The sequence below is a fragment of the Manis pentadactyla genome, chromosome 4 (genome assembly GCF_030020395.1).
Source record: "Manis pentadactyla isolate mManPen7 chromosome 4, mManPen7.hap1, whole genome shotgun sequence".
Classification (NCBI taxonomy): Eukaryota; Metazoa; Chordata; class Mammalia; order Pholidota; family Manidae; genus Manis; species Manis pentadactyla.
In genome coordinates this window covers 97,554,003-97,565,770 of record NC_080022.1, presented here as the reverse complement: position 1 = coordinate 97,565,770, position 11,768 = coordinate 97,554,003, and the positions used below count along the sequence as shown (strand labels likewise).

General features: G+C 47.1%; 1 protein-coding gene across 1 annotated transcript; it reads right to left on the bottom strand.

Moving 5' to 3' along the window:
* Positions 1-2,723: 2,723 nt before the first annotated feature.
* Positions 2,724-7,970, bottom strand: LOC130683216 (uncharacterized). Its single transcript, XM_057499462.1, is given in 1 exon segment — positions 2,724-7,970. A coding segment is annotated over 1 exon segment (5,247 nt).
* Positions 7,971-11,768: the final 3,798 nt, after the last annotated feature.

Below are 11,768 nucleotides of genomic sequence, written 5' to 3'. Positions count from 1 at the left end.
TCTTTTATCAAAAAACACATTCTTTAGCATGCAGACGAGTTTTCATTCTTTATACTTTCTCTTATTATAACATACATCTTTTAGCATAGAGAAATGTTTTCCTTATTTAAGTAGTTTTCATTAGAACTTAAAATTATTTGATACTTTAACTTTCAGTGAACACTGAAAAACAGGCCACCGTAAACTGTTACACTAGCATTCTTCATCTATGAACATATATTATCATTTTTGGAAATGTGCTTTACAACACAATTTCTCATTAGGCACAAAATATGTCTATATAACTTAGCAAACTTTAAAATTTTTGGTTACCACAAAAATTCTCAGGCTGTTTGCAGATATATATACCATTATACATTAATACAGTTGTTGGATTCTCCCAGAGGAGAGCGCCGCCTCAAATCACTCACAGAAGGCGTCTCTTGATGCAATAAGCAAGAGGAATTTATTCAGAGACCAGCTAGCTGGGGTCCAAGTGTCAGCCCGACGCAGCGGGTCTCAACAAGGACCCCGAGCACTTAGAGTCAGAGGTTTTTATAGCAAAAGGGCAGTATTTTTCCACAAGCACATCACATTGTTTTTCCAAAAAAACACATACATTTTGGCTGACGCCACATCCTGGGGGTCTGGTGAGATAAGATCACTCTCGGAATGTTAGGGTGGTTCTTAGTAAGGTAAGCTTGGTATGTATGATTAACTGATTGGGGTTGGCTAACTAAAGGTCACTGCAATCAACGCTGGCTGACTAACTTGTTTTTCAAGGTTCTAATATTTTCCTATTTTCTTCCTTCTAGGTTAGAAAATGGTGTCTAAGCTTTTAAGATGGCTATACTTATGCTAACTTTCTATCTTCAATAAGGTTGATTCTTAGTGAAGGATTCTACATTTCCCCACTTCTTTTTAAGGAGCATTCCAATCATGGAATGCTTGTGTCCTCTTTTTGTGCGAGTGAATGATATTGTTGCCTCAACATTAGCACTTGAACGGTACTCACTCTTTCTCTAACGAAAGTTATCAGCCGATTTAGTATACAGGGTCCTAAAGTGAGGAGTAGTATAAGAATAAGTAAAGGCCCAGTCAAGGTGGATATCAAGGTTGTAAGCCACGGAGATCTAGCAAACCAGGACTCAAATAGCCCTTGGCCGGCCTCCCGTTCTCTCTTTCTTTGATCTAACTTTTTCCTAAGTTTTGACATTGAATCTCTTACTATTCTAGAATGGTCTGCGTAAAAGCAGCATTCTTCCTTTAAGGCTGCACACTTCTTTTAAAAACAACAGATCTAATCCTCGTCTGTTCTGCAAGACTACCTCAGACAGGGAGGTTAGAGATTCTTCAAGTTTGGTAATGGATTGTTCTATAGTCTTTAGGTCTTCATCAATTGCTGTCCTCAATCCCGCATAATGTTGGTTCCCCTGGATAATGGCGGCTGTCCCTGTTCCTACTCCAGCTGCGACTCCTATTCCTAATAATACAGCTAAGGTCAGCGAGATTGGCTCCCTTCTAAACCTGTGTTTTGGTTCAAATTCAGTTACAAATGAGAAATCATCATGATACATCAATCTAGGTACTAATTGAACTATGATACAGAAGTCGCGGGAAGAATTGAAGACGGAAGTAGAGACACATGGGGTCAATCCAGTATTACAGGCCCACCACCCTTCGGGAGGAGGGACTAGATACTCATTTTCACCTGAGGAATTTACGGATATGGTTTCATTACACAAAGCTTCATGAGTGGGGGGAACTGAACCTAAACATTTCCCTCTTCCAGTCACCTCGGTCAGGGTCAGCTTCTTATGGCTTCCCCAGCTACAGATCTCGTGGCTGGTAGTTCTGTTAAAATTTCCCAACAGCCCCAATCCTTCATAGTAAGGAGGTCCAGAGGAGAAAAACAACCAACAGGATTTAGTAGTATTAGGGTTGGTGGTGTTTAGAACTTGGAAAGCCCCCTCAAGAAGATTGAAGAGGCGTTGTCCAGTGTCAGGAAAGGGGGCTATTTGGTCAGGGGTGAGGGCAGCAGAAATAGTGGTAGGGTCTACTGGAGGCACCGGAGTCTGTTTCAGGATCGAGGCTGGGAGACGCGGTTGATTTCTTAGGACAGAATTAGGTCCTATTGGGGCAGCTGGAAGGGTCTCAACTTTAAGTCGGACAGTAAATATGAGGCCTTTGTCATCTCCAGATCTATAGTATCTAAGTCCCCACTGTAGTCCAGTGATCCACTCATCATACTGGCGTCCCTTATCACTAAACGTGATATTTAAGGGGAGGCACAGTCCTGTCCATTCATAGTTGGGGGATGTGCGGTTCTGGGTTACTTTAAGGAGGTCCCAGTCAGACACAGGATTCCAATACACGTTACCCGTAGTCTCACAACCCCAAGAGCTACAATAAAAAGATTCCAAGCCCCCACACTGTCGGACTAGTTGATGGGTTCGTCCGTCACGGGGGCAGACATAGAAAGTAGTGGCTTTTGTCTTATTTCGAGCGTCGGGTGTACTGCATCTAAAACCGGCGGGCCACCAACCGCTCACTAGGGGGTGATTGAGAGTTTTGTGGGCCTGTTCCCAGGGTATATTAGGTATATCCCAGGTATCTAATCCAGCAACCAGGGCACAAACATTGGGGTGCAGGGACGGCCACCAAGTCTTAAGAAGGCAACCTTAGAAATGGACCACACTACCTCTCCTGTCTGAGAGCAAACTTGCCATGTCAACAACCTGGGTTCATGGGAATTGGGGTTCTGGAGAGTTGGAAGTGGCAGGAGCATCAGAATCATCAGTGACACAATCATTCTTACACAAACGAAGTTTAAGGGGGTTATCAGTTCGAATTACTCGCCAATCCGGGCCTGGTTGATGCGCTCTCTTCAGATGTGAAGCGTGGACCCAACAGGAGATGCCATCTACTTTCACAGCTGTGGGAGTAGTCAAAAGGACAATGAAGGGTCCTTTCCACCGGGGCTCAAGATTTCCCGTTCGGTGTCGTCTCACGTAGACAGAGTCTCCCACTTGGAATTGATGAGGTACTGAGATGTCCTCTTGCCGATAGACTTCTCGGATAGAGGCCCACACTTCTTTCTGCACAGCTTCCAGAGCCCGTAACCTTTCAAGCAGAAACTTATTAGTCACAAATTCAGAGGATGTATGGAGGAGAGCTGCATTTAGCGGAGCTGGAGCTCCAAACATTATTTCAAAAGGTGTTAGTTTAAAACGGCTGGGGGTGTTTCTGACTCGAAATAAGGCGAAAGGAAGGAGGACTAACCAATCACATAAACCAGTCTCTATGGATAATTTAGTCAGGGTCTCTTTTAAAGTTCTATTCATCTTTTCTACCTGTCCTGAGCTCTGGGGTCTATATGCACAGTGTAATTTCCAATCTGTCCCCAGGATCTCGGCCAATCCCTGACTTACCTGGGCAACAAAGACAGGACCGTTGTCAGAGCCGATTACCTTTGGGATCCCGAACCTGGGAAATATTTCTTCAAGGATCTTCTTGGACACCATCTGAGCTGTCTCAGTTTTGGTGGGGAACACCTCTGCCCATCCTGAAAAGGTGTCTAGGAAAACTAGGAGGTATTTATATCCATACTTAGCAGGCTTAATTTCAGTGAAGTCAACTTCCCAGTAGGCTCCTGGCCGATTTCCTCGAAGCCTCTTTCCGCATATTACTTGATGTTTGTTCACATTTACTAATTGGCAAGGAACACAATTTCTTACAACCTCGTCTGCCAATTTTCCCAAACCGATGACATAATAAGGGGAATCTCGAACCAGGGTTTTTAGATTATTGGCCCCCAAATGTGTCAACTGATGTAATTGCCTGAGATATTCTCCTGCCCTTTTCTGGGGCAGGATAATTTTCCCATGTTCTGACTTATACATTCCAAGGGGTGGAGATTTTTGGATCCCCAACTTGTACATCTGAGCAAGATCCTCGGGGGTATACTGAAAGTTCTTACTACATGTGGCTTCTGGGTACACCTGGAGGGGTAAGATGTTCGTTCCCTGGGCTGCTTGTTTTGCGGCTTGGTCCGCCCTTCTGTTTCCTTGAGCTATTGGGGAGTCACTTTTTTGATGCCCAGGACAATGTATTATTGCTACTTCTCTAGGTCTATGGATGGCTTCTAACAGATCTAAGATTTCTTGTTTATTCTTAACATCTTTCCCGGCAGAAGTCAGCAGCCCTCTCTGTCTATATATAGCCCCGTGTATATGAGCAGTGGCAAAAGCGTAACGGCTGTCAGTATAGACGTTAAATCTCTTACCTTCTGCCATCTTTAAAGCCTGAGTCAGGGCAACGAGCTCTGCCCGCTGCGCAGAAGTGCCCGTTGGGAGTCCGCTGGCCTATACAATTCGGTCATCATCTACTACTGCAGCTCCTGCCATCCTCTTACCTCCCATGATGTAACTGCTCCCGTCTGTGTACCAGGTCAGGAGTCCCGGTCCTTCTAAGGGCTGATCTCGTAAGTCCCGACGGGGCCCCGTCTCCTCAGCCAGGATTTCCTGGCAGGTGTGAAGCACTTCTTTTCCCACATCAGGGAGCAGAGTAGCCGGGTTTAGGATGGCAGGCGGGGCAAATTCCACACGATCACGATTCAGGAGTAAGGTTTGATAGTGAGTCATTCTGGCATTCGACATCCATCTTTCGGGTGGTTGTCGAATTACGCTTTCCAGCGCATGAGGAGCAACTACAGTGAGTTTTTGTCCCAGCGTTAGCTTGTCAGAATCTTTAACTAAGAGGGCCACAGCTGCCACTACTCTCAAACAAGTGGGCCATCCACTACTCACGGGGTCTAATTTTTTAGACAAATAGGCGACAGGTCTCTTCCAAGGTCCCCATTGTTGGGTCAATACTCCTCGAGCTACTCCGTTCCGTTCATCCACGAAAAGGATAAATGGCTTAGTTATGTCTGGCAATGCCAGAGCGGGTGCCGAGAGGAGGGCCTTTTTGATATCATCAAAGGCCTGTTGTTGTTCAGATCCCCAAACAAACGGGGCTGCTCCTTTAGTGAGGGGATACAGAGGGGCTGCCAAAGAAGCATATCCGGGTATCCATAGTCTACAAAACCCTGCTGTCCCCAGAATCTCGCGAACCTGGCGTGCAGTAGTGGGAACCGGAATCTGCGTCACAGTCTGCTTTCGGGCTTCAGTAAGCTACTTTTTCCCATTTCTCAGGGAGTATCCCAAATAAGTCACTTGTTGTTGGAAGATCTGTGCTTTCTTAGCAGATACCCTGTACCCCAATTTGGCAAGCTCAGCCAAAAGGGCTCCAGTGGCCTTTTGGCAGGTTCTCTGAGTAGGGGTGGCTATCAATAAGTCATCAACATACTGTAACAAAGTTACCTGTGGGTTAGAAGCTCGGTAGAAAGCCAAATCTTGATGTAGAGCCTCGTCAAAGAGGGTGGGTGAGTTCTTAAATCCTTGTGGCAAACGAGTCCAGGTCAATTGTCCAGTAGTTCCTGTGGAGGGATCTTTCCATTCAAAAGCAAACAACGGTTGGCTGCTCTGTTGCAAGCGCAGACAAAAGAAAGCATCTTTTAAATCTAAAACTGAATACCAGGTGTTTTCCAGGGCCAGGGAGCTTAGTAGGTTATAAGGATTTGGCACGGTGGGGTGAATGTCCTGTGTCCTTTTGTTAACTTCTCTTAAATCTTGTACTGGTCGGTAGTCTCCCGTTCCTGCCTTTTTTACAGGCAGCAAGGGGGTGTTCCATGGGGATTGACATTTTACTAATATCCCCTGTTCCATAAGCTTCTGGATATGTGGCTTAATTCCGTCCCTGGCTTCTTTACTCATTGGATATTGTCTCACAGTTACTGGTAAGGCTGAAGCTTTTAGTTCTATGAGTACAGGGGGCTGGTTCTTGGCGAGCCCCATGCCGGCCGTTTCTGCCCAGGCTCCTGGGAACCGGTCAAACCACTCCTGACTTATTTTGGAGGGCTCCGGCTCCTTAAAAAGACGGTATTCATCTTCTAATTTTATAGTCAGGACGCTTAAGCTCAAAGGTTTATTCTCTTGACTGGTCACCAGAGGTTCCCCGGCTTGAAAGGATATTTGGGCCCCCACTTTGGTTAAAATGTCTCTTCCTAACAGGGGTGTGGGGCATCCCGGTATGACAAGGAACGAGTGTTTTACTCGTCCTACTCCTAAATCCACTGTTCTCCGGGTAGTCCACACATATTGTTTCTGGCCTGTAGCCCTAATCACCCAAGATTTTTTATCAGAGAGGGGGCCCTTTGCCTGGGTCAATACAGAATGTTGAGCACTGGTGTCTACCAGGAATTCAACGGGTTGCCCCTCCACTTTCAGAGTTACCCTGGGCTCGGGGAGGGGCTCCGAGCCCCGTCTTCCCTAATCCTCGTCTTCCAGTAGGGACAACACTTTCTTCGGAGGCTTTTTTAGTGGTTTTTTAGGGCATTCTTTTACCCAGTGCCCTTTTTCCTTGCAATATGCACATTGATCTTTATCCAAGGTAGGCCGGTTGCCCAGGTGCCCTGCCTTACTAGTTCTGCCGCTAGAGGGCGGGCGTCCCTTGCCTTCTACCACTGCGGCCAAGATCCTTGTTAAATTTTTCTCATGTTTCTTATCCCTTTTTTCCTCTTTACTTTCTCTTTCCTTCTCTTTCCTCAATTCCTTTTCTTCCTCAGTCTCTCTCTTATGATAAACTTTCTCAGCTTCTTTCACTAAATCTCTCAGCGACAAATCTTGTAAGCCTTCCAATCTCTGAAGCTTCTTTCTAATATCGGGTGCTGATTGCCCAATAAAAGCAAGAGCCACTGAGGCACTGTGCTCCTCTGAGGTGGGGTCAAAGGGAGTATACCGCTTGAAGGCTTCCATCAGGCGTTCTAAGAACACTGCAGGCGCCTCAGTGGCTCCCTGGCTGACCTCTTTTACCTTGGCCAAATTTGTGGGGCGCCTCGCGGCCCTGCGAAGACCCGCCACCAGAGCCTGGCGATAGATGGTTAGTCGCTCCCTACCTTCTGGAGAATTAAAGCCCCAGTTGGGTCTGGTCAGTGGGAACCCCCTCTCTATATCATGAGGGAGTTGTGATGGTCGTCCGTCAGCTCCAGGCACGTTCTTTCGTGCTTCCAGGAGGATCCTTTCTCTTTCTTCCGTGGTGAAGAGCACCTGTAAAAGCTGCTGACAGTCATCCCAAGTGGGCTGGTGAGAAAACATTAGGGACTCTATCAGTCCAGTTAGTTTCTGTGGTTCTTCTGAAAAAGGAGGGTGGTTAGCTTTCCAGTTGTATAAATCAGCAGAGGAGAATGGCCAATATTGCAGAGGTTGGAAAGGCGGGTCCCCTTCCTCTCCGAGGATGGGGGCCCCATAAGACCGGAGGGGAAAAATACCCGGTGGGTCCATCGCGGCCCCTCGGCGGCATCGAGTTCCCTGGGCCGGTCCCAGAAGCGGTCCCACTGCCCCGGTGCCTGAAGCTAGGGGCAGTGGGGGCGCTGGGGCTGGGGGCACCTGGGCCGGAGGCGCCAGAGCTGAGGGCGCTGGGACTGGGGGTGTCGGGGTTGGAGGAGCTGGGGCTGGGGCAGGAGGGTAGGGAGGGGGATCATCAACCATTAGTAAATCTTGAGTGTCAGGGTGAATTTTGGTAGTCTCTTTTTCCTTGCTCTGAGGTTGAGCCTGGGCCACTAAGACTCGAGAGCTCATTTTCTTTTGCACCCAGGGCTTTACCCATGGTGGTGGATTTTCCACTAACTCCTGCCAGACCACAATATAGGGTTGCTGATCCGGATGTCCTTGAGACGAACTCTGAAAGATGACAGCTTTTACTGCAAGTAAAGTGGAGAGGTCAAAAGTCCCCTCCGGGGGCCACCCTACATTAAGAGTGGGCCACTTGGAGGTACAGAAAGTCTGCCATAGCCCCTTCTTAACTTCTACTGACAAATTGTGTGCCCTCGCTCTCACTTCTGTCCAGTGATCTAACGTCAGACTGAGTGGAGTCATTACCGTCTGTCCCATCGTCAGTATAACAATTATTAGACACGTACAGAACACAAAAAACAGAGACACACAGAGATTAGACACACAGCGGCCGCACTTCGTTTTCTTCAGATTTCTGACCAAAAGCCAAAAAGAATCAGTGGGCTGATACTCTTGGCGCCCGAATATCAACCTTATCTCATCAGATTCACTTTACCGGAAAAACAGATGAGAGGCCACCAGGCGTCCCTGGCCCTCCAATCTCCCTGAGGCGTCCCCCAGGGTTGCAGCCTGCGGTTCTCCAAGTACGTCTACCGACCGCAGTCTCGATCCCTTTACGGGATCGGGACGACTGCCAGGCAAGGGTACCCCTTTTCAGAATTCTGACCGGTCTTACCAAAAAAACAGAACACAGAACACAGACAACTCAAGGCGCCACTTAGTCTTACCTCTCCCTCCAAGGGCGACTTTCAGGAGTGAAACGGGGCAAGCGCACGATCCCGGACGAGCCCCCAAATGTTGGATTCTCCCAGAGGAGAGCGCCGCCCCAAATCACTCACAGAAGGCGTCTCTTGATGCAATAAGCAAGAGGAATTTATTCAGAGACCAGCTAGCTGGGGTCCAAGTGTCAGCCCGACGCAGCGGGTCTCAACAAGGACCCCGAGCACTTAGAGTCAGAGGTTTTTATAGCAAAAGGGCAGTATTTTTCCACAAGCACATCACATTGTTTTTCCAAAAAAACACATACATTTTGGCTGACGCCACATCCTGGGGGTCTGGTGAGATAAGATCACTCTCGGAATGTTAGGGTGGTTCTTAGTAAGGTAAGCTTGGTATGTATGATTAACTGATTGGGGTTGGCTAACTAAAGGTCACTGCAATCAACGCTGGCTGACTAACTTGTTTTTCAAGGTTCTAATATTTTCCTATTTTCTTCCTTCTAGGTTAGAAAATGGTGTCTAAGCTTTTAAGATGGCTATACTTATGCTAACTTTCTATCTTCAATAAGGTTGATTCTTAGTGAAGGATTCTACACAGTATTATTATTAAGATGTTTATTTGCTACACTTGTTTACTTATTTTTAGCAACCATGCCAGATTACTTAGAAAACTTTTACTAAACATTAGACAAAGTCATGCTTTTCTTCAAGCATCTTCTTGAAATGTTTAACAGGTAACATCAACTTAAATGACTTTAAGTAAACTTTGGCATCTGATAGCCACAAGGACATGCCCGCCTCAGGCAAACCCAAATTAGCATTAATGCTTAACATTTTTTATCAGATTTTCTGGGAATTTTAGAATGCCCAATTTTCACAAGCGCTTGTCTTTAAATCAATTTCATTAATACCATCCGGAGGTAGAAAAATATTTTCATTTACACACTTAGACACACAAACATACAGACTGAGACATAATGATAAGGTTCCCTCTGGCAGCCAGCCAGCGTTAAAGGATGGCCACTTGAGGTGCAGAAAACATGAAATTTTCTCTTCCTGATGTCCGTGCTCAAATTGTGAGCTCTCTCCCTAACGTCTGAGAAAAATGGTCTGTCATGAGAGACAAGGGGGTCGTCTACGTCTGTCCCATTTCTTCTGTCAAAAAGACTAAGACAAACAAACACGACAAACAACAACCAGGCGCCTACAGAGAAGAATCTGCCACGGCCGCAGAGACAAACCTGCACAGATGAGGACCTCGTCCTCCAGACGGGGGCAAGGGACGTCTCCCAAGACCCCTGGTCGGCGACCTGCCAGCGCGTCCACCTAAGTCAATGCCGACCCAGAAACAGATTGGAGCTCCCACAGGTTGAGGGCCTGTCGGACTGCAGCGACAGCCGACTTTCCTCACAGATGAGGACCTCATCCTCCAGACGGGGGCAAGGGACATCTCCCAAGACCCCTGGTCGGCGACCTGCCAGCGCGTCCGCCTAAGTCTATGCCGACCCAGGCACAGATTGGAGCTCCCACAGGCTTTATACAGGTTTCAGGTTTGTTCACGAACAAAAACACTGGGTGCGCTCACCATCCGGCAAGGCACTTTCTGATTAAACACAGAACGTTCTTACAGTTTGACAAGAGACACACGGACACAAACACAGTAATACCTGGCCAGGGCAAGCCTCCGATCCTTGGCTTGTCGCTCCTCCGTGGGGGGGGCACACGATCCCAGACGAGCCCCCAAATGTAAGACCCAATGGCCTTATTCTGGTCTGCGCTTCCCCCCCAGTGAGGAGACGAAGGCCACGGCAGATCAGCAGATCGATGCAACAAGCAAGAGGTTTATTGTTATTCCAGCTAACTGGGGTCCAAGTGTCTGCCCCACACAGCGGGGTTTCAACAAGGACCCCGAGCACTCAGAGCCAAGGGTTTATATAGCATTTTCAAAGCACTTAACTCATAGTAATTTTCCACAGCTATACATTATTCTTGCAAGACATACATCCTGGGGTTAGGCAAGAGCAAGATAAGACTATTCTTCAATTGTCAGGGAGGTTCTGCACGATAAGCTTGGTATGTAGGATTAACTGACCAAGGTTAGCTGACCAAGGGTCACCGCTGCCTTATTCCGGTGTTCATGATTGATTATCTTGTTTTTCTCAGCCTTACCCAGTTCCAGGTCACACACACTCAGGAAATGGCTTTTACGCACATAAGATGGCTACTCTTATGCTTATTTCTATTCTTACATTTAACCTATTTCTATTCTTACAGGTTTGACCACAGGTCCTCCCTGATTTGCTTCCCTTCCTTCAGGGTCACTATGGTTTTGGGGTTGCCGCATGGGAGGGGAGCACCTCTCTACCCAGAATTGGTTTGGATGTCGAGACTGATGATGTCATACATGTACCAAGAGGGCTTGAAGATGTTTATTACTCACAGAATGGGGACTTTTCTTGGGAGAGGGCAGGCACCCAAGCCATGTGGAATAGCTGCAGCAAATGGAGGGGTGAGCGGCTTTAGTTTTTAATGTGGTTGTGGCCAGGGTGAGGGTTCTTGCACGTAGGCCAGATTTTGAGTGGTCTGAACTTCCCCTACCAGCACAGAGGGAGGAAGCGTGTGGCCTTCCTGTGGGCTTCCCAAAAAGGGTCATACAGGGGACAAGGGAAGGATGGGGCTTGCAAGCTGTCAGCAGTGAAACATCAAAAAATGGAGTCGAACTCTTTTTACAGCCGTCCTGTGCTGACTGTTGTGGAGAGAGAGGGAGCTAGCTTTCTGGCATCTCTTATGAGGGCATTAATCCCACCGTGAGGTCCCCAGCCTCATTATCTCATCTAAATGTAATTACCTCCCAAAGGCCCCATCTCCAAATACCACCACACTAGGGGTCAGAGCTTCAACATACGAGTTTTCGGGGCATCTAATTCAGTCCATAGCTGGAGGTTTACAGTCTTCTTCATCTTTGCTGGGGAAGGCAAAGACTTGAGAACTCATTGATTACCTGTAGAAAAAGGCTTTGCACAGGCTTGGTTAAATGTTTAAACATTTTCAAAACATTTGGCCTTATCAAAGCATTTGTACATGCTTTGTCTCCTCGGTCTCTACAACAATGGGAGGATGGGTGGACAGTGAGCCAAGGAAGGGCTTTATACTTGGGTATAAAGGATCACAACCAGACTGACTCTTGGTTGACAGGCCAGTGGGAATAGGACAGGGGAAAGGAGGCTTGACATAGGAGAAGGGTGGAAAGGAGGGAATTTATGATTTGCCTAAGTCTGAATGGCAGCACCTATTTTATTTTACTTTGAGGAAAGTATTATTATAATCCTATTCTTCAGATAAAAGCATAGAACTTACTTTCAAACCACATAACTATTAAGTGGCTAGACCCATAGCC